Consider the following 21,591-nt stretch of genomic DNA (forward strand, 5'->3'; position numbering starts at 1 on the left):
TATACCTAAAAAAAAAAAAATTCGAGTCTTAACACCGTGATCACGGCATTCGCCGCAATGCGATTTAAAGTGATCACGAATTTATCACCGGCACAATTCGCACCAAGGACTGGTGCTAAGAGGAAAAACTGGGAGAACATGAGGGAGGGGGTGGATACTGTTGAAAAAGAAATGTACTCATGACCTGACTGGCGTAACTGTAACTCCTCTGATCATCACCTTTACAACAAATGTTTTTTCAAAAATGACAGAACCGGATTATCCGCTTCCAGCTCCAGAAGCCAGCAAGGCTGGCCAGGCCACGCCCACTGAGGCCATGTCGTAGGAGGCCCCGCCCATTGCGGCCACGTCGGAGGCCCCGCCCACTGGGTCGGAGCAGTTACGCCTCCCGAGCTCGGGTATGAATCCGCGACTGCGCTAAGTTCCTTCTTCCGCACTGTAAAGTCCCAAACGTTCTCCCGCCACCTGCATCCTACGCACTGCGAGGGTTGGAGCAGTCATTCCAAAGAGGGAACCACCAGAGCCACAGGTGGAGCTCGCGTCGGGCGCGCCCTCCCGTGGGCAGTGCTTCCGGGGCGGAGGGGGCGGGGCCCCGGAAGTGGCCGGTCTCCGTCCGCTCGTTCGTTGTTTAATCGGCTGACTGGAAGGAGAAGCCCGAGCTCCGGCGGCGCCGCGGGGCGGCGGTCGCAGCCGGATCCCGAGCGGTGGCTGAGCTCCGGGTGAGCCCGAAGCGAAGACTGTAGACTGCAGAGCAGCGGGGCGAGGCGCCCGCTGGTGCTCCGGTCCCATCATGTCGCGGGGATCCATCGAGATTCCCCTCCGGGACACTGACGAGGTGAGTGTCGGGCGGGAGTGCGGGGGGAGGCCGTGAACTTGGACGACCCCGAGCCCTTCGGACCGTCCTTCCTCGGGGGCCCCTGATCGGAACTCGCGGGCGATGCTCGGAACCGAACCGCTGCCTCCTCGGCCCCCGCGCCCTCCGGGGCCGGGAACCCCATGTCCTGCCGCCGCGTGCGGGTCAGCGGGGAAGTTCTTCCAAGTGTCCCCCCCCCCCCGCCCTCCCGCCCCGACGCCGCAGGTCTTCCCACCGCCTCCCCCCCACACGCACACACACGCATGCCGCTCGTGTTTGACCACACGCCGCCGGCTCGGAATCCACGGGCGCCGTGGAGTGAGAGGGGCCGCCTCCTGGATGGCGAAGGTGGACGCTGATGCCCCCGCCGGGGTCCACGTCCTTTCCCAGGAGATCGCGCCCCCCACCCCGCCTTGGAAATTGTATCCTAAAGCTTCGCACGGAGCTGAAGATACCGCTGCGACTAGCACTGTGTGGCATCAATCCCCCTCTCAGTATAGTACCAGAGCCTCCTCCTGAGGTGGCCTTGTCTGAGTAGCGCCCTCGGCTTTGATGTTAAGTATTCTTGCTTATTTCAGACTCTACTTTTTGCCCATTTGAGACGTCATATTGCGATATGATTCACCGAGTGGTCTTGAGTCTGTTCACTATTACCTTTATCTGATTTCCAGAACATGTTCTCGTTTATGTGTGAGTGTGTGCGTGTGCGTGTGTGCCCACATTCAGGATTGCCTGTGACACAAATCATGCCCGTGATTGATGTGTACAGTTGGCATTCGAGTTTGCATGGCCTCTAGGATCATGTTTCTCAAAGTGGCAGACCCAGGGCATCTGTTTTCAGGATTCTTAAGACACTTTTATTTGAACTACAGGTTAAGTAGGATTTTGTGATTTGACTTGCAGAGTTTCATGGGACTAGTGATAGGGAGACAACTAGCAGGATTTGTTTGCTTCTCTCTGCGTTTAGTTTACTAATACAGTACACCATTTGGTATGTGTTTCCAAAGTACTGACGTGTATTAGCTCTGTCTGTTGAAAGTGAGCACCTGTGTACTGATACTTAAGAAAAGCAGCAAAGAGCCGGGTGCTGGTGGCTCACACCTGTAATGCTAGCTACTTTAGGAGGCTGAGATCTGAGAATCGTGCTTGGAAGTCAGCCGGAACAGAAAAGTCCCGTGAGACTCATATCTCCAATAAACTACTCAAAAAAGCCCAAAGTGGCACTGTAGCTGAGTGGTAGTAAGAGAGCCTTGAGCACAAAAGAGGTTCAGGGACAGCACCCAGGCCCTGAGTTCAGGCCCCAGGACCTGAAAAAAAAGAAGAAGAGCAGCAGCAAAGGATGGGAAAAAAAATGAGTCTTAGAAAGAAATAAGAGCTGGGCACCAGTGACTCACACCTATAATCCTAGCTGTTCAGGAGACTGACTGAGTTCTGAGGATGGCCGTTCAAAGCCAGCCTGGGCAAGAAAGTGCCTGAGACTCCTATCTCCAATTAACCACCAGAAAACTGGAAGTGGTGCTGTGGCTTAAGTAGTAGAAGACTAGCCTTGAGCTGAAGAGCTCAAGGACAGAGCCCAGGCCCACAGTCCTTTGACTGACAGGAAAAAAAAAAAAAAAAAGAAGAGGTAAAGCCTACCCCATTTTGTGTTTTAGGTTATTGAACTTGACTTCGATCAGTTACCAGAGGGAGATGAAGTTATCAGTATTCTGAAACAAGAACACACACAACTGCACATATGGATTGCTTTGGCAGTAAGTATTCATGCAAAAAATATTTTATATTGTTGGCTGGGAAAAGACATAGTTTCTCATTTCAGAAATACATAGTTCATTTGGCTATTGATAAATCAATTGTACCATCTGTATAAAAATTAATTGTATTGCCATTTATAGAAATGTCAGGCCACTTTCCTAAGTGATGTGTAAGTTAGTATATATTAAAGGCAAAATTCATTTGAGTTAAATAGTACTCTATATTGAGTCTTTGATGATTATTCAGTGGATTGACTTATGTATATATATGCTACATCAATATGCTCCATAAACATTGTATACATTTTTGGGGTAACAATTATCTCAGTATTAGGTTTTTTGTCATGTTTAGTCTTCTGCGTAATATGTATATAACTAGAAATCCTTAGATAATCCAATCAGAAAGCCTCAAATTCTGTGTCCTCTCTTCTATATTACACCATTTTTCCTTCCTATGAGAGTAGGTAATGTAAATACCATCATCATAATTCCTAAGCAGTTGTGCCATAAGTCCCTTTCATAGCAACAGACTCCTGAATTGTATGGAAGGCCCAGAAAAGTAAACCTAGAATTGAGCTTGTATTCAGTGCTTGGCTTTTTAAAAAATTATTGGTGAATATTTGTGCAGTTGTGGGTTTCAATGTGACATTTTTATAAGTTGATATATGTCAGTGGTATCCATTTTCCTAACTACTCTTGTACCCTTTTCCCAATTTACCCTCTCCTTTTTCCTTCCTACCCCCAATCTGCTTAACCTTCCCTAGTAGTTCTATTGTTTCCAGGTTGTCTTTTTTTTCCATTCTAGCTTCCATATATGAAAAGACATATGGTACATTTGTCTTTCTGCATCTGACTTATTTCACTTAACATAGTTCCATTTATTTTTCTACAGATAACATGATTTCATTTATTGTGGGTAAATGATACTCTGTTGTGGTTTTTTTTGTTTTGTGTGTGTATGTGGGGGTATGCATACACACACACCCCACATACATATATTTTCTTTATCCATTCATTTGTTGGTGGACACCTAGACTGATTCCAAAGTTTGAATATTCTGAATAGGGCTGCCATAAACATGGGTGTGCAGTTTCTCTGTTGTCTGCTGGCTTTTTTTCTTTTTCTTTTTTCCCTGGTCCTGAGGCTTGACCTCTGGGCCTAGGAACTGTCCCTCAGTCTCTTTTGTGCTCAAGACTAGTGCTCTACCACTTGAGCCACAGCACCACTTCTGGCTTTTTCTTAGTTGTTTATTGGAGATAAGAGTCTCAGAGACTTTTCTGCCTAGGCTAGCTTTGAACCGTAATCATCAGATCTCAGCCTCCTGAGTATCTAGGATTATAGGCATGAGCCAACGGCATCCAGCTAGCTTTTTTCCCCCCTTTGGGTATAAACCCAGGAATGGTACAGTCCTACCTTTAGTTTTTTTATGGGGACTCTCATACTGAGACTTATAAAGGGCTGTTCTAATTTACATCTTATCAACAGTGTTTAGGGCTTCTTTTTTGTCCACCACTTCACCAGTGTTTGTTGTTGTTTTTTTCTTACCCAGATAGTAGCCATTCTGACTGGGATAAGATGAAATCTCGGTGTGGATTTGTAGTTTCCTCTTGGCTAAAAATGTTAAAACATTTTTTTTCACATAGTTGTTGGTCCTTTACACTGCTTCTTTTGAGAAGTATCTATACAGATCGTTTCCCCATTTTTTATTAGATTACTTGTTCTTTTATTGTTTACCTTTTTGAACTCCTATAGTTCTAGAAGTTATCCCTCTGTCTGATGAATCCTGACAAAATTTTCTCCCATTCTGTAGGCTGTATGTTCATTCTGTTGACTTTTCTTTGTTGGGCCAGAAAGCAAAGCAAAACATCTTGTTAAAGTTTCATATGTAAATTCATGCTTTTAAAGAGTGTCTTTCCATGTTGACACTATGTTGAAACAAACTTTACAACTTGGAGGGGGGAGGGGAAGGGATAGTAGGAAAAAAACAGAGGTGCTAACAATGCTCTATAGGAAATACACTCATCACATTACCCATTACTACAACCCCTCTGTACAGTATCTTTACAATAAAAATAAATAAATCTCTTTTTTAAAAAAGAGTGTCTTTCCTTCCGGCCCAGTTTAGTGGTATGCTTCTGAAATCCCTGCACTCATGAGTTTGAGGTCAAACTGGATACATAGCAAGATACTGTTTCAAAATCAAACAAGGCTGATGCCAGTGACTCATACCTATAATTCTAACTACTCAGGAGGCTGAGATCTGGGGGGTCAAGGTTTTGAAGCCATCCCTCAGCAGAAAAGTCCACAGAAAAGTCCACCACATTCCATCTCCAATTAACCAGGAAAAAGCAGGGTACTCCAGGCACTAGTGACTCATGCCTGTAATTCTTGCTACTCAAGGGGTTGAGATCTGAGGATAATGGTTAAAAGCCAGCCCAGGCAGGAAAGTCTGTGAGACTCTTTATTTCCAATTAACCACCAAAAAGCCAGAAATGGAGTTGCTCAAGTGGTAGAATGCTAGCCTTGAATAAAAAAGCTCAGGGCGCGCGCACACACACAGCAACAGTTATGACTCAAAAGTTATAGCCCAATATCCATGAGCAACCTAGCCCTCAAGCCTAGTGAGAAGCCCAGGAAGCTCGAGACCTTTCCTGAGTTTAAGCCCTAGTACCAGCAAACGACAAGAAAGCAAACAAGAATGGTTGTGCCTATAGAAGTACAGTATTTGTCTACTCATTCTACTCACTGGAAACCAAGTCATTAACCCTTCTCACACATTTTTTTTCAGTTAGAAGAGAACTTAGCTGTTTATTTGTTTGTTTGTTTTTATATAAGCCTTGTTTGATAATACTTATCCAAAAACTAGAATGTTTGAAGGGTAGCATGGCACTCTCAGTAGTATAAATAAGTGAAAGATTGTGGGCTACAGGTTGTTCCAGAGGAAAGAGTGTAGTCTAACATGAAATGTCTTAAAATCTAAGTTTATGACCTAGGACAAATGACTCCCACTGAAAATATGGGATGTTAACAGTTATTTCATACAGATGAGGGGAAAAAACATATTTGAAGATTATGGCATGGTTTGTAGCCTATGCTTTTGCTTATAAATGATGGTATTCCTCTTTTATTTATAAATGAAACAGGTACCCAGTGAAGTTATATAAGAAGACCAAAATTACAGATACTTTTTGGTAGATTTAGAACCAGAATTCATGTTTGTTTTGGTTTAATTTAGAGTTATTTATATCTCCCATTATTGTTTTCTCAAATGCTGCATGTTTGAACATTTTAGTTTAGGATCAATTATTGGTGGATAAGTAGATAGCATATTTGGAGCTGTTGTAACAGCTATCTTGAAGTCTAATTGAACTATTACAAATTGCACATAGTTGACATGTGTTCACTTGATGAACCATTACCAATTCAAGATTAATTGATATATCAATTCCCCTAAAAATTTCCTAACTCCTGTTCCCCTGTACCACAGCCACCCATCTGCTTTTGTTCCTCCTCCAGCCTGATCTGCTTTCCTTGCTAAACATTGGTATACATTTTCTAGAGTTTTATATGAACAGAGTCAGACCATGTATATTCTTTTTTTAGTATGGCTTCTTTCTCTAAGCCTAATTATGTTAAGATTTACCCATGTTGTGGTGTGTATCAATAGTTCACTCATTTTATTTCAGAGTAGTATGTACAGATGTTCTATAGCTTCTTTACCATTCCCTTATTAATCAATATTTGGAATGTGCATTGGTTTATCTGGTCTTATGCTTTAGTTTTTCTAATTTGAGCCTTTATCTTATAGCTGGAATATTACAAGCAAGGAAAAACAGAGGAGTTTGTGAAGTTATTGGAAGCAGCACGTATAGATGGCAATTTGGACTATAGAGACCATGAAAAAGACCAGATGACTTGCTTGGATACATTGGCAGCCTATTATGTACAACAGGCCCGGAAAGAAAAGAATAAGGACAATAAGAAAGATCTTATCACTCAAGCAACCTTGTTGTATACAATGGCTGATAAGATTATCATGTATGATCAGGTAAAATAAATCAAATCTCTTAGAACTTATAAAAAGGGAAAAAGCAGGGGTTATACCCTGGGGGAGGGACATACAAAGCAACATAGAAATCATCCTATAAATATATTAGAAACAATTGCATGAAAGAAAAAAATTTTGAATACTTATCTTGGGGTTCATTCCCCTAACATCAACTTATCTGACTTTTTCTGCTTGACTCAGACAGTATAATTTGTGTAGGGGAAGGGCAAAAAAAATCGTTTAACTAGGGATACAGGTGGACCCATTGCAACAATGAGATGTACAAGTCGTTATGTCGAAAAACGAACTTTACAACTTTGTTGGGGGGGGGGGAGGATGGGAAGGGGAAACAAAGAGGAGGTAACAATGCTTGATAAGAAATGTACTCATTATCTTGCCCATGTAATTGTTAATTCTTCTGTACGGTATTCTCACAATAAAAAAATAAATAAATAAAGGGAAAAAGCACATGAATGTAAAATTTGTATCATAGATAGCAGATACTTTGAAAGAATTTTTCTTAAAATACTAATTGTCTATATAATCATAGAAGAAAGGTTCCTCATTAAAGTAGAATTGTTTCCATCCTACTTTTGACATAATATGGGCAGATTTAGTATATAAAACTTAAACTCATGTTGAACCAGTAATTCCAACATTTCCACTCAAATTTCAAGTATATTTTAAGGTATTTGAGCTTTCTCTCCTTTTTACTGGCACAGAAGATTTGCGTTCCAGGATCATTTCTCATTTTTGCAATTAAGAATTGCTCATTGGTTCCTTACACACATTATGCTTGGTAGATGAATTTGTATTACAGTCTCTACCTCCTCCCGATGTGGTTTTCGTTAATAGTTTTCCATGTTTGTTGTGAATTATGGCAGTCCTTATAATGTCTGTATATTACAGAACCATTTGTTGGGAAGAGCCTGCTTTTGCCTACTTGAAGGTGACAAAATGGATCAAGCTGATGCACAGTTTCATTTTGTACTCAACCAGTCTCCAAATAACATTCCCGCCCTTCTTGGTGAGTGGTCTGTGGAAATCATTTTAGGATTCTACTTTTTTTTTTTTGTTGGTCATGAGGCCTGAACTCTGGGCCTGGGCGCTGTCCCTCAGCTCTTCAGCTGTAAACTAGCACTCTACCACCTGAGCCTCAGCCCCACTTCTGGCTTTTTCTGCTTATGTGGTGCTGAAGAATCGAACCCAGGGCCTCATGCATGCAAGGCAATTACTTTACCATTGAGCCACCTTCCCAGCCCCTCTACTTTATTTTTAACATATACCCAAAACTATAGCGCCTTAATAGTTGAGCTGGACAGCAAAGTAGAAGAAAGAGTTAAATTTGAAACCACAATAGAGTATTGTTGAAACTGCAGAAATACAGTATGTTTCAGTTAAGAATGATTTATTTTTTGCTTTCAAAGGGTCAGCTTGCACAACTACAAGCTGTTACAATTGTTACTTTATAACATTTAAGAAAAAATAGCATGTTCTGTTTTTTGGAATAAATTTATAAACCCTATAGAAGACGTTTTTTATATGAAATCCTGTTCACTGTTTTCAAGCTTTTACTGAGATATATTTAACTTAGGTAAGTTAATATAAAGCAGAGGAAATTCATGTTCTTTAATCAGATAGTGCTTGTTTATTTTTAAAAATCACTACAGGTAAAGCTTGTATTTCATTCAACAAGAAGGATTACAGAGGAGCTCTTGCTTACTATAAGAAAGCACTGCGTACTAACCCAGGGTGTCCAGGTAAGAGATAAGCTTTGTTTTAAGTTAAGCTGTGCATGATTCAGCTTAAAATTCAAGAATTTGGCAGTTGTTCATGAAGTCAATTGTGGCAAGATACTGTTAGAATATTGAAGTGATTATTAAAGTGATAGAATAGCCAGGGACCAGTGGCTCATGCCTGTAATCCTAGCTACTCAGGAGGCTGAGATCTGTGTGTAATATATATGAAGTCATTTGTGATGATACTATAGGCAAGATACTAATTTATATGTATGTGTATATATATATATATATATATATATATATATATATATGTATGGCATATATATGTATGTGTGTGTATATATATGACATATCACCAAAGTTAATTTAGAACAGTTTGCAGCCTATAAATAAAAAACTGAATTCCACAATTTGGTAACTCACTGGAACTTTGTCTTTTTTTCTTTTTCTTTTTTGGCCAGTCCTGGGGTTTGAACTCAGGGACTTGGCACTGTTCCTGAGCTTCTTTTGCTCAAGGCTAGCACTCTACCACTTGAGCCATAGTACCACTTCCAGCTTTTTCTGTTTATATGGTACTGAGGGATCAAATCCAGGACTTAATGCATGCTAGGCAAACACTCTACCACTAAGCCACATTCCCAGCCCAACTTTGTCATATATGATGAAGATGAAATAAGGCAAGAGTTGTCTGAACTCATGATTGTACACTGTAGAGTTGAGATTATGAAAGAAAACTTTAGGAAAATGCTAATTAAGTCATGTTTTTAACATGTTTTTATTTAGTATTTTCATATCTGAAACCTTTTCTTTTTTAGCTGAAGTTCGTTTAGGAATGGGCCATTGCTTTGTGAAACTTAACAAACTGGAGAAGGCTCGTCTGGCCTTCAGCAGAGCCCTGGAACTTAATTCTAAATGTGTGGGAGCACTGGTTGGACTGGCTGTTCTCGAACTCAACAATAAGGAGGTATATGGGGGGAAATTACCTAGTTCTGACTGATAATGTCAGATCTGAAACTCATAGGGTCAGATCTGTCTTAGAAGTCAAAGTTTCAGAGTATAGAAAGGCAAAATGGCACCTGTCTGCACAATATATAACACTCCTGTTATTAGGGCAACACCCCAAAAGCAAACATATTTCTGTGGCAAAATGAGTCACTAGTCACTATTCAGACTAGTAGAATAACTTCACAATTCAGGAAAAGTATTTTCTATCAAATGAATTTTCTCTAAGTCTATAGAGTTTTTTTTAAATTTCAGAATCTTAGTTAAGGTATAGACACAGTGTATAAGTTTGGAATGCTTCTACTTATAAGTAACAAAAAACACCCAGTGACTTAAGCCAAGAAGTTTTTATAGTATTGACTAGATGTCTAAAGTATCAGATTTTGCATCTCAGTTTCATCAAACCCAGGGTTTTAAAAATATCTTCCACCCTTCATTACCACCTTCATTAATATGTGGCCTTTCTTCATTATATCTGTCATGTCATAGTCACAAGATGGCTGCTATATCTCCAGGTATCTCATTATTTCAACTTAAAGGAGCTCTATTGTTCTTTTTATTGGGATAGGAGGATTAGTACTAGGCTTGAACCCAGGACCTCCTGCTTATTAGGTAAGTGCTCTAACAGTTGACCACAGAACTTAGTCTGAGAAACTCTCTTATTCTGAGAAAGAAACTTACCCTTGTGCTTCTTAAATAAAATCATCCAAAACACTGTTACCAGTGTTTCCCAAGATCAGAATATTTTTGTTTTGGCTAGAAAATTGTTTATTGTAGTTGATTATCCTGCCTGTCCTAGGATACTTACCAGCATCCCTGGCTTCTACCTACTAAATACCAGTAGCATCTCCCTAGGTATAATTATCAAAAAGTGGCATTGTCACCTGTTGAGAACATTCACCTTTAGGCCAATTTCCAGAGAAGGGAAATAGATTTTCTTGGCTAGTTTAAGTCAGTCTTAATTCATGTCCTGGATTTTCCTTCCTAAAAATCAAAAGGTCTCACAGGCTACTAAAATTACTCCATTCTAGGGGGCTGGGAAGATGGCTCAGTGGTAGAGCGCTTGCCTTGCATGCTTGAGGCCCTGGGTTCGATTCCTCAGCACCACATAAGCGAAAAGAAAAAAGCCAGAAGTGGCTCTGTGGCTTAAGTGGTAGAGTGCTAGCCTTGAGCTGAAGAACTGAGGGACAGCACCCAGGCCCAGAGTTCAGGCCCCACGACCGGACCCCCCCCCCCAAAAATAAAAATAAATAAATAAAATTACTCCATTCTGTTAGCAATGTTAGAGGGGTGACATGGCTATTGGATAACCTACAAATATCAACCACAGCAAGACATCTGATGCATGGAGTAATAAAGTAAATAAAGCTCAAGCAAAAGCTGAACAACAAAAAAAGGGGGGAAATGGCACATCTTTCCCACCCCACACCCTCCACAAACAGTATTGAGGATTAAAATAGAGATTTCATTACACAAGCAATATGGATATTTAAAAATCACTAAGAAGCTGGGTGCTGGTGATTCATACCCGAAATTTTAGCTAGTCAAGAGGCTGAGGATCAACTCTTGAAGCCAAGCTAAACAGAAAAGTACCAGATTCCATCTCTCCTTAACCAGCAAAAAAGCTGAAATGGAGGCATGGCTTAAATGGCAGAGCACCAGCCATAAACAGAAAAGGCAGGCGAAAATAGTATAATGTCCTGAGTTCAAGACATAGTACCGGGGCTGGGAAGGTGGCTCAGTGGTAGAGCGCTTGCCTTGCATGCATGAGGCCCTGGGTTCGATTCCCCAGCACCACATAAGCAAAAAGAAAAAAAGCCGGAAGTGGTGCTGTGGCTCAAGTGGTAGAGCGCTAGCCTTGAGCTGAAGAGCTAAGGGTCAGCACCCAGACCCAGAGTTCAGGTCCCACGACCAGACCCCCCTCCCCCATAGTACCAACAACAGCCACAGCATCAGTGGTTCACACCTGTAATCCTAGCTACTCAGGAGGCTGAGATCTGAGGATAATAGTTCAAAGCCAGTTCAGGTAGGAAAGGCCATTGAGACGGTTATCTCTAGTTAACCACCAGAAAACCAGAAGTGGGGGGGGGCTGGGAAGGTGGCTCAGTGGTAGAGTGCTTGCCTTGCATGCATGAGGCCCTGGGTTCGATTCCTCAGCACCACATAAGCAAAAAGAAAAAAGCTGGAAGTGGCACTGTGGCTCAAGTGGTAGAGCACTAGCCTTGTGCTGAAGAGCCGAGGGACAGTGCCCATGCCCAGAGCTCGGGCCCCACTACTGGACCCCCCCAAAAAAAAAGAAAACCAGAAATGGTGCTGTGGTTCAAGTGGTAGTGCTAGCCTTGAACTGAATCGCTCAGGGATAGCGTCCAGGTCTAGAATTCAAGCCCCATGACCAAAAAGAAAAAGAAAAAAATCAAGAGGCTTCTAGTTCCCATTACAATGAGAAATGATACAAGTTTCCATCTTTCTTAACATACATACTAAGTGTCAATACAATTCAATAAAATGAGTGTTTTAGAATGTTTTCTACAATTTGCCCTAGGAGTCCATATAAATTACTTTTAAGACTATTACATAAAATATACTTATTTCATGCATCCATTATCAAAGTTCAAGAATTCTTTATAATGGGTGCTTTTTTTACAGAGTACTAAATTTTAACAATTTGGTAATTCATTTGAAATTTGTCATATTTGGTCAAGATGAACTAATGCAAAAGTTTGATGTCTGAACCCATGGTTGTACAGTTGAGACTAGGAAGAAAATTTTGGAAAAGTGTTAATGAAGTCATATTTTTACTCTATTACAATGTTTTCTTTTAGGCCGATTCTATAAAAAACGGTGTCCAGCTTCTTTCCAGAGCCTATACTATTGATCCTAGCAATCCTATGGTATTGAACCACTTAGCAAATCACTTTTTCTTCAAAAAGGTATAGTCTTTTGTTTTAAGTCCTCTCTTTTTTCCTGAATGATATCAGTACTTTTGTTCCTTAACTTGGAGAGAAATGTCAGGTTTTTTTTTTTTTTTCAAAATTAGAGCTTGTTTTAGTTATCTGCGGTACATACATTTATGTTCTGTTCACCTACTTAATATTTATTGACCTTATGTATTGTGTGCGGCACTGTAAATAGTTTCTGCACTCTGAGTCATTTCATAGAGAGCACAGGCAGCTAAGCAAACATAAACATGAGCCTAAAAATCTCCTTTCACTTACAGTAGAGAATGAAGGAGTGTTTAAGATGCGTTGGGGTTTTACACAGAAGTAGCATTGTTGGTTGAAGGTAGTCAAGTGACTGTCTCCAAGCTTAAGGAAGAGCACAGATCAGTAAGACAGTCTGAGCAGTTTGGTGCAATAAGAACATAGCATGTAGTAGACTTACCATAGGTAGTACATTAGGCCCAAAGGTAGAAACTGTAATCCAACTTGTGTGTACTTACATAGGCAGTGAGAAGCCATGGTATTTTTGCATGTTGATCATAATAGATTTTTTTATTGTCTTTTTTGTGTAGTCCTGGGGCTTGAACTCAGATCCTGGGCACTATTCCTGAGATTTTTTTGCTCAAGGCTATTACTTTACCACCTGAGCCACAGCATTACTTCCAATTTTCTGATAATTAATTGGAGATAAGAGTCTCACAGACTTTCCTGCCTGGGCTGGCTTTGAGCCATGATCCTCAGATCTTGGCCTCCTGAGTAGCTAGAATTATAAGCGTGAGGAGCTGGTGGCTCAAGCCTATAATCCTAGCTACTCGGGAGGCTTGAGATATGAAGATCGAAGTTCTAAGCCAGCCCGGGCAGGAAAGGCCATGAGACTCTTCTCCAATTAACCACGAGAAAACCAGAAGTGGCTCTGTGGTTCAAGTGGTAGAATGCTTGCCTCAGGCTGAAGAGCTCAAGGACAGAACCCAGGCCAAGAGTTCAAGCCCCAAGATTTCACTGACAAAATTTTTATCCAATAAATACAAAAGTTTAATCTACCATTCTGAAACAGGAACCGAAATGTACTAAGAACTTTACACTAGTTAAATAATGAGTTGAAACAATTTTAACCTAGTTAGGCAAAAGTTGACAGGTATCAATCATTAATAAGAGCTATTATGTTATTGTTATGATTACTAATAAGTACTTAATGCTTATGCACTTTAATCATAGTTAAAAGTACATTCCACGCAGTTAATCTCCATAATTTATGAAATAAATAATCTTGTCCTCATTTGTGGATGAGTAAACTGAGGCGGTGCTAATGACCTACACAGCTACTAACCACCGTGCTTTTCTCTGACAGTTACAATGAATTGTTGATAGGCTTCAACAATTGTTGATAGGTTATAAATAATACAACACTAAAAGGAAACCATTTAGGGAAAAGATGGAAATATACCCTATAGATAAATGAAGTGTTAGTGGTTAAGATAAAGCAGCTATCTGTGCTACTCTCCTGACATCAATCAATTTCCTGATCTTTATTATTCAGGATTATAGTAAAGTCCAGCACCTGGCTCTCCATGCATTCCATAATACAGAAGTGGAGGCTATGCAAGCAGAAAGTTGTTATCAGTTGGCTAGATCATTCCATGTTCAGGTAAGCCAAAGTTCTCTAAATAGCTAGTCTTTATTTGTAGCTTCAGGTCTTCTTAATACTGTTGTCTTGTTTTGTTTCATCTTTTAGGAAGATTATGACCAAGCTTTTCAATACTACTATCAAGCCACACAGTTTGCCTCATCCTCTTTTGTGCTCCCATTTTTTGGTTTGGGACAGATGTATATTTATCGAGGTGACAAAGAAAATGCATCTCAGTGTTTTGAGAAAGTTTTGAAAGCTTATCCTAACAATTATGAAACTATGAAAATTCTTGGCTCTCTCTATGCTGCCTCAGAAGATCAAGAAAAACGTGATATTGCCAAGGTACATTTTTCAGATCTTACCTGTTTCCTATGAGTTACTTGGAGACTTCCAGCCCTGATTCCTTGTTACTCTGGTGGAAGCAGTTCTAGAAGCTGAGTTTGTTCCACTTTAGAAAACAAATAGTTGGCTTATTAAGCAGGTTACAGTGGCCACCATTTTTACCTTGAGATTATTAGTTTAATGTTGTCATTTATCCCAGGGCCATTTGAAGAAGGTCACAGAACAGTATCCTGATGATGTTGAAGCTTGGATTGAATTGGCACAAATCTTAGAACAAACTGATATACAGGTTTGTACTCATGATTTCTTCTGTCATGTGTAGTTTTATATAAGCCTGGTGGTAACATTTCTCCATGATTTACATGCATACCTTTACTATCTACCATAAATACACAGGGGGCCCTCTCAGCCTATGGAACAGCAACACGAATCCTTCAGGAGAAGGTGCAGGCTGATGTCCCCCCTGAGATTCTGAATAATGTTGGTGCCCTTCATTTTAGACTTGGAAACCTAGGGGAGGCAAAGGTAGGAAAATAGAAATCTTTCTTTATTTCATCCTTGATTAAGTGCATGCATACATTTTTAGAGGATCAACTATATCTTTCAACAAGGTAATTTTCTTTTCTTCCTCATAGAAATATTTTTTGGCCTCCCTGGATCGTGCAAAGGCCGAGGCTGAGCATGATGAACACTATTACAATGCCATTTCTGTCACCACCTCATATAACTTAGCCAGGCTGTATGAAGCCATGTGTGAATTCCATGAAGCTGAGAAACTATATAAAAATATCCTAAGAGAACATCCGAATTACGTTGACTGTAAGAATTTTAAACCTTTCATATTAGAAAAGTCCTAAATTGCAAAAATTGCAGCACAAGCTTAGCGGGGCGAAAAAATCTTTCTTACCTGGGCACCTGTGGCTCACACCTATAATCCTAGCTACTCAAGAGGCTGAGATCAGAGGATTGTGGTTCAAAGCTAGCCCAGGCAGAAAAATCCATGAGACTTTTAGTTCTAATTAGTAAAAAGCCACTGGAGTTGTGGGTCAAGTAGTAGAGTACCACCCTTGAGGAAAAATGCTCAGGGACAGTGTCCAGTCCTGAGTTCAAGTACTAGCACCAAAACAAAACAAATTTAATAAAAAATAAAATAACTTAAAACATGATACTTTGATTCTAGTCCATATTAAAAGCTGTTAACAGCCAGGCACCAGTGGCTTATGCCTGTAGTCATAGCTACTCAGGAGGCTGACATCTGAGGATCATGGTCCAAAACCAGCCCAGGCAGAAAAGTCCCCACAAGACTATTTTCTCCAATTAACCCACTCAAAAACCTGAAGTAGAGCTGTGGCTCAAGGTGGTAGAGTGCTAGCCTTGAGTAAAACAGCACCTAGGCCCTGAATTCAAGCCTTACAAATGACTTTAAAAAAAGCTATTAACTTGGCATCTGTAATGTACATTATGGATTCAAAAGTCATTCAGAGTAAATAAACTTTATTTATTTTCAGTTATAAATAAGATTTTGGTTAATTACCAGACTGAATTTAAATTGATTTGATAGGTAGCAGTGATCCATGCTTTGCTTCTTTCTTTTTTTATTTTGCCATTGTTGATTTTTTTTCTTTATTTTTTCTTTCTTTCTTTTTTTTTTTTTTTTTGTTGGTCTGTGGGGCCTGAACTCTAGGTCTGGGCACTGTCTCTCAGCTCATCAGCTCAAGGCTAGTGCTCTACCACTTGAGCCACAGCACCACTTCTGGCTTTTTCTGCTTATGTGGTGCTGAGGAATTGAACCAGGGTCTTGTTCATGCAAGGCAAGCCCTATACCACTGAGCCATCTTCCCACCCCCAACATTATTGATTTCATGAGGACACATTTTCTATAGAAAACAATTTACACTGAAGGGTTAAGTAGACGAGCCACTGTTAGAACTAGGGTTTCCTAACTACTGGTCCCTAGTAGTCTGGTCTTTCACTATTTTGTCATATGAATGTAATGCTTTAAGAAAAGTAACTGAGGGGCTGGGAAGGTGGCTCAGTGGTAGAGCGCTTGCCTTGCATGCCTGAGGCCCTGGGTTCGATTCCTCAGCACCACATAAGCAAAAAGAAAAAAGCCAGAAGTGGCGCTGTGGCTCAAGTGGTAGAGCGCTAGCCTTGAGCTGAAGAGCTGAGGGACAGCGCCCAGGCCCAGAGTTCAGGCCCCATGACCGGACCAAAAAAAAAAAAAAAAAAAGAAAAGTAACTGATAGGTGTATGTTGTATGGAAATTGGAAACAGACCAGCTTAAGCTTTGTGTATGTATGTGCTAATCCAGGGGCTTGAACTCAGGACTGAGCTTTTTTGCTCGACTAGACTAGTTAGTGCTCTATCACTTGAGCCACAGCTCCACTTCTAGCTGTTTTTTGTGGATAATTGGAGATAAGAGTCTCATGGATTTTCCTGTCTGGGCTAGCTTCAAACTTCAATCTTCAGATGGCAGCCTCCTGAGTAGGTAAGATTACAGGTATGAGCCAATGGCATCTGCCTCAAACTTTTTAAATAACATTGCTTGAGTTAAGGACTTCCCAGCTGGGTTTTTAGCATTGAGAATGGAGTGAAAGAGATGAATCTTAGATTTCAAACATCAGACTTGATCGTGTGGTGATAAAAATTACTCTTGTTAGATTGATGTAGCTATTTCTTTGTGAGGTTTTTCTATTCCATGTTGATGTATTAACAAAAGGACAGTGGTTCTAAAACATAAACTTAAAATTAAAATCCTTCCATCTAATATTTATTTTAATGTTTATTTTTAAATGTATATTTTCAGGCTATTTGCGCCTAGGAGCCATGGCTAGAGATAAAGGAAACTTTTATGAGGCTTCAGATTGGTTTAAGGAAGCTCTTCAGATTAATCAGGTTGGTAATGTTAAGACTTAGGTTTGAGAAATAATTTTTTTCACCGTTTACCCTCCAAAATCAGTTTTTCTTTTTTTTTTTTTTGGGTCCGGTCATGGGGCCTGAACTCTGGGCCTGGGCACTGTCCCTCAGCTCTTCAGCTCAAGGCTAGCACTCTACCACTTGAGCCACATTGCCACTTCCGGCTTTTTTCTTTTTCTGCTTATGTGGTGCTGAGGAATCGAACCTAGGGCCTCATGCAAGCAGGGCAAGCACTCTACCATTGAGCCACCTTCCCAGACCCACAGTTTTTCTTTTTTATGACCATCATGTTTCTGGTAGTAACTTTATTTCCTTTTTCGTTTGTTTGTTTGTTTTTGTTTTTACATTTACTTGTTAAAGATACTAAAGGATTATATAGAAAGCCTTTATTTACTTGTTTTTTGTCAGTCAGGGGCTTGACTTCCGGGGCCTGGATGTTGTTCCTGAGCTCTTTTGCTCCAGACTGCTCTACCACTTTAAGCCACAATGCCACTTCTGATTTTTGAGTGGTTACTTGGATATAAGTCTCACAGGGACTTTTCTTACCAGGCTGCTTTCCAGCCAAGATCCTCAGATCTCAGCCTCCTGAGTAGATAGGATTACAGGTGCAAGCCACCAGTACCTGGCCAGTAAGCCTTTGTTTTCATGGATTCATTATATGAGGTTTTGGCCTAGTCTGGTCAAAACAAATTTTTTTTCTAAAAAAGAAATTTCAAAAACAAATATGTTAAATTCCTGCACACAGATCATACAGCTCAGTTGATGAAGAGAAGCTCTTGGTTAGTATCAGTTGGGTTTAAATCATATGATCTGTTCTTTCCCTGCCCTTAATTTTGTGAGAATCTGCCTCCAAAAAAGCAAATGATGCCCAAAAGGCTAATTAAAACTTAAGGTAATCCTTCTAAGCAGGAAGGCTATGTAATGTATAAAGTGGAAATTTTAGATTTATAGAAAGGCAGCATGTCTTTAGTGGAAGTTGGATGGTGTTATGGGAAAGTTGAATCAAGCATCTGTATTATTGAGAAAAGAGTACAAAATGGAACTAGAAGTGTGGTTCCAATGTTATAATGCCCGTCTTGAAAGTATGGAACTCTGTGTTCAAGCACCCCAATTCTTCCCCCCCAAAAAATGAAATAAGATCTTTTTTTGGCTGCGCAGAATTAATGTAAATAACAGTAACTTGTCACAGCTGTACATAATAGTGTAGGTAAATTTGAGCAATTTTAGAGTACTGAAGTCTATGCATCCTGAGCATTCATGAATTTTCCTCAGTAGAACTATATATCTGAGGATACCACAGACAGGTTGTCTACTGTAGTCGATTTATTGGTCATGTAATCATAGGGCTTTTCTATTTCCTTCCCTCTTATTTTTTCTTCATTTCCCTCATCCTGTCCTTTTACCCCAGCTGTACTCAACACTATCACTTGATTCATGTCTTTTATCTTCTGGAGTTTGTTTCACTTGGAATTTAGTTTGTACTACATGAGAAAAGTTTATGGAGTCATAGTATCTTGGCATTTCGAATGGAACCAGAGATATTATCTAAACTTCCTCACTGTGGTCCACAATACGAATAGATTTTACAATAGAGTTCAATACATATCTACCATCATGTAAGTGTGCATACAAACAACTGAAAGTTTTGCAAATCATCATTTGCTCTTGCTGATGGGCAGTATACTGGTATTGTTTTGTTATTCTATTCATTTTGTTGTGTGGTACAAGGGTTTGTAGTCAAGCCTTTTGTTAGGTAGACAACTCTACCATTTCAGCCATGCCACCTATCCTTTTTGTTTGGGTCATTTTAAAGATAAGTCTCAATTTATGCCCAGGTCAGCCTTGACTGGGATCCTCCTATTTATGTTTCCTGTGTCATTAGGATGACAGATGCATACCACCACACCCAGCTATTGGTTGACATGGAACTCTTGAACTTTTTTTTGTCCAGGCTGACCTCAAATCTCAATTTCTCAAGCTCTGACTCCACTAACATTACAGACTTGAGCCAGTGTACTCAGCTACTTTATTCCTTTTGTTGAATGTTATGTGTAAACTTTCTATACACCTCAGGTGGGCCTGAAATCCCAAAAAAACTACTATTATAATATACTTGTAAACTCTTCTGTTATAGCTGTTATGTAAAGGTAATTAATCTCCCTCAATATCTTTATGCATATGTTTTAGGATCATCCAGATGCTTGGTCTTTGATTGGTAATCTTCATTTGGCTAAACAAGAATGGGGACCAGGTCAGAAGAAATTTGAGAGGATATTAAAACAGCCATCCACACAGAGTGACACTTACTCCATGCTAGCCCTTGGCAATGTGTGGCTCCAAACTTTGCATCAGCCTACCCGAGACAGAGAAAAGGTAGTCTCCTTTTGTCTTTTGAAATAAAACTGATACTCTGCATCCTAGTTTGAATTCTTTAATAACACTTGTTTCTTATAGGAAAAGCGTCATCAAGACCGTGCTCTGGCCATCTATAAACAAGTTCTCAGAAATGATGCAAAGAATCTGTATGCTGCTAATGGCATAGGTGATTATAAGACTGGGGTATCTACAGTGACTTGTGAAATGAATGCTTTTGGAGGAATGTTTGTTGATCAGTCTTTCCTGCCCAATGTAATCAATGTAGTTGTTTTCAAATTGGACTTTGCGTTGGTTTTCTGGCTGCAATTAGGAAGTTCTTAAATGTAAGCCTTTTTATATAACTTCAGGAGCTGTTTTGGCCCACAAAGGATATTTCCGTGAAGCACGTGATGTATTTGCCCAAGTAAGAGAAGCAACAGCAGATATCAGTGATGTCTGGTTGAACTTAGCACACATCTATGTGGAGCAAAAGCAGTATATCAGCGCCGTGCAAATGGTAAAGTCTTGCCTCTCAAGATATTTGTATACCATGTTCATTGATGAACAGATATTTTCTTAACCATGGTGGCCCTGTCTAGACTTGTATGCCATCTCTGTTGATACTTTTTGTCCATAGAGGTTTATAATTACTTAAGTAGGCCAGGCTTTGGTGTCCAGGCAGATGTGAGTAACTGCACCCCTGAAGTAAGAGCATCCTCTTGACCCAGGTTTACTGTCTATAAAGTGGAGCTCATTGCAACTTAACTTCATAGAATTTGGGGAAGATACAGCATAAAAAGTACTTGGCCATAGCATTCCTAAAATATGCCAGTATGCCTAGTAAGTACTAAAAAAATAGGAGGGCTTAATATTTATTCAGTTGGTTTAGGAAACAACTGAATTTCAGAAAAGCTAAATGTCCTGGGGTTTGAACGCAGGGCCTGGGCAATGTCCCTGAGCTTTTTTGCTCAAGGCTGATGCTCTCCTACTTAAGCCATAGCTCACTTCTTATTTTTATTTTTTGTAATTGGAGATACAAAGCCTCATGACTTTTCTGCCCAAGTTGGCTTTAAATCACTATCTTCATATCTCAGCCCCCTAATTAACTAGGATTGTATCTAGCAGTCTTTTAAAATAATGTTTAATTTTTGAGATAAGGTCTTTTTATTTTGCCCAAGCTAATCTCAAATGTCTAGACTCAAGTGACCCTCACATAACCTTCCAAATAGCTGGGACTACCACTTATACAACTACACCCAATTTGTTTTTAAAAAGAAAAACTATAGAGATAATATTTTGTGCCTGCAGAACTTTGTTATGCTTATCATATTTGTTGACTGCTTGAACTTAAATTCAGCATCAGCATTTATAACATTAAAAAATAAAAAGGAGCCGGGCATCGGGCTAGGAAGTTGGCTCAGTGGTAGAGTGCTTGCCTCGCAAGCATGAGGCCCTGGGTTCGATTCCACAGCACCACATAAGCAGAAAAAAGCCAGAAGTGGTGCTGTGGCTCAGTGGTAGAGCACTAGCCTTGAGCTGAAGAGCTGAGGGACAGTGCCCAGAGTTCAGGCCCCACAACTGTCAAAAAAAAGGAGCCGGGCACAGATGGCTCACTCCTATAATCTAGCTACTCAGGAGAGTGAGATCTGAGGATTGTGGTTCAAAGCCAGCCTGGGCAGGAAAGTCCAAGAGACTCTCCAATAAACCACTCAGAAAACCGGAAGTGGCGCTGTGGCTAAGAGGTAAAGCGCTAGCCTTGAGCTAAAGAGCTGAGGGACAGTGCCCAGGCCCAGAGTTCAAGCCCCATGACTGACAAAATAATAAATAAAATAAAAAGGTTCTTGGGTTCTTCAGGCTGTATTATGGTCAGAAAGAATAGGCTTCTTGCCGGGCGCTGGTGGCTCATGCCTATAATCCTAGCTACTCAGGAGGCTGAGATAGGAGGATCGCGGTTCAGTGTCAGTCTGGGCAGGAAAGGCCATGAAACTCTTTTTTTTTTTTTTGGTCGGTTATGGG

The 21,591-nt window shown here is 40.3% G+C and overlaps 1 protein-coding gene across 1 annotated transcript in view; it reads left to right on the top strand.

Annotated features, from left to right (window-relative positions):
• Positions 1 to 601: 601 nt before the first annotated feature.
• Positions 602 to 21,591, top strand: part of Ctr9 (CTR9 homolog, Paf1/RNA polymerase II complex component) — a 31,897-nt gene continuing 10,907 nt past the window's right edge. Inside the window, exons 1-16 of the mRNA XM_070035318.1 lie at positions 602 to 835; positions 2,506 to 2,604; positions 6,413 to 6,652; positions 7,562 to 7,679; positions 8,323 to 8,412; positions 9,210 to 9,358; positions 12,219 to 12,326; positions 13,873 to 13,980; positions 14,068 to 14,304; positions 14,504 to 14,593; positions 14,701 to 14,829; positions 14,940 to 15,123; positions 17,111 to 17,199; positions 19,408 to 19,593; positions 19,675 to 19,762; positions 19,944 to 20,092. Coding sequence (XP_069891419.1) covers positions 791 to 835; positions 2,506 to 2,604; positions 6,413 to 6,652; positions 7,562 to 7,679; positions 8,323 to 8,412; positions 9,210 to 9,358; positions 12,219 to 12,326; positions 13,873 to 13,980; positions 14,068 to 14,304; positions 14,504 to 14,593; positions 14,701 to 14,829; positions 14,940 to 15,123; positions 17,111 to 17,199; positions 19,408 to 19,593; positions 19,675 to 19,762; positions 19,944 to 20,092 — 2,109 coding nt within the window. The 5' untranslated portion in view covers positions 602 to 790. The remainder of the gene's footprint in view (positions 836 to 2,505; positions 2,605 to 6,412; positions 6,653 to 7,561; positions 7,680 to 8,322; positions 8,413 to 9,209; positions 9,359 to 12,218; positions 12,327 to 13,872; positions 13,981 to 14,067; positions 14,305 to 14,503; positions 14,594 to 14,700; positions 14,830 to 14,939; positions 15,124 to 17,110; positions 17,200 to 19,407; positions 19,594 to 19,674; positions 19,763 to 19,943; positions 20,093 to 21,591) is intronic.

Source organism: Dipodomys merriami, unplaced genomic scaffold (assembly GCF_024711535.1).
Source record: "Dipodomys merriami isolate MVZ:Mamm:240054 unplaced genomic scaffold, mDipMer1.0.p SCAF_25, whole genome shotgun sequence".
NCBI classification, from domain to species: domain Eukaryota; kingdom Metazoa; phylum Chordata; class Mammalia; order Rodentia; family Heteromyidae; genus Dipodomys; species Dipodomys merriami.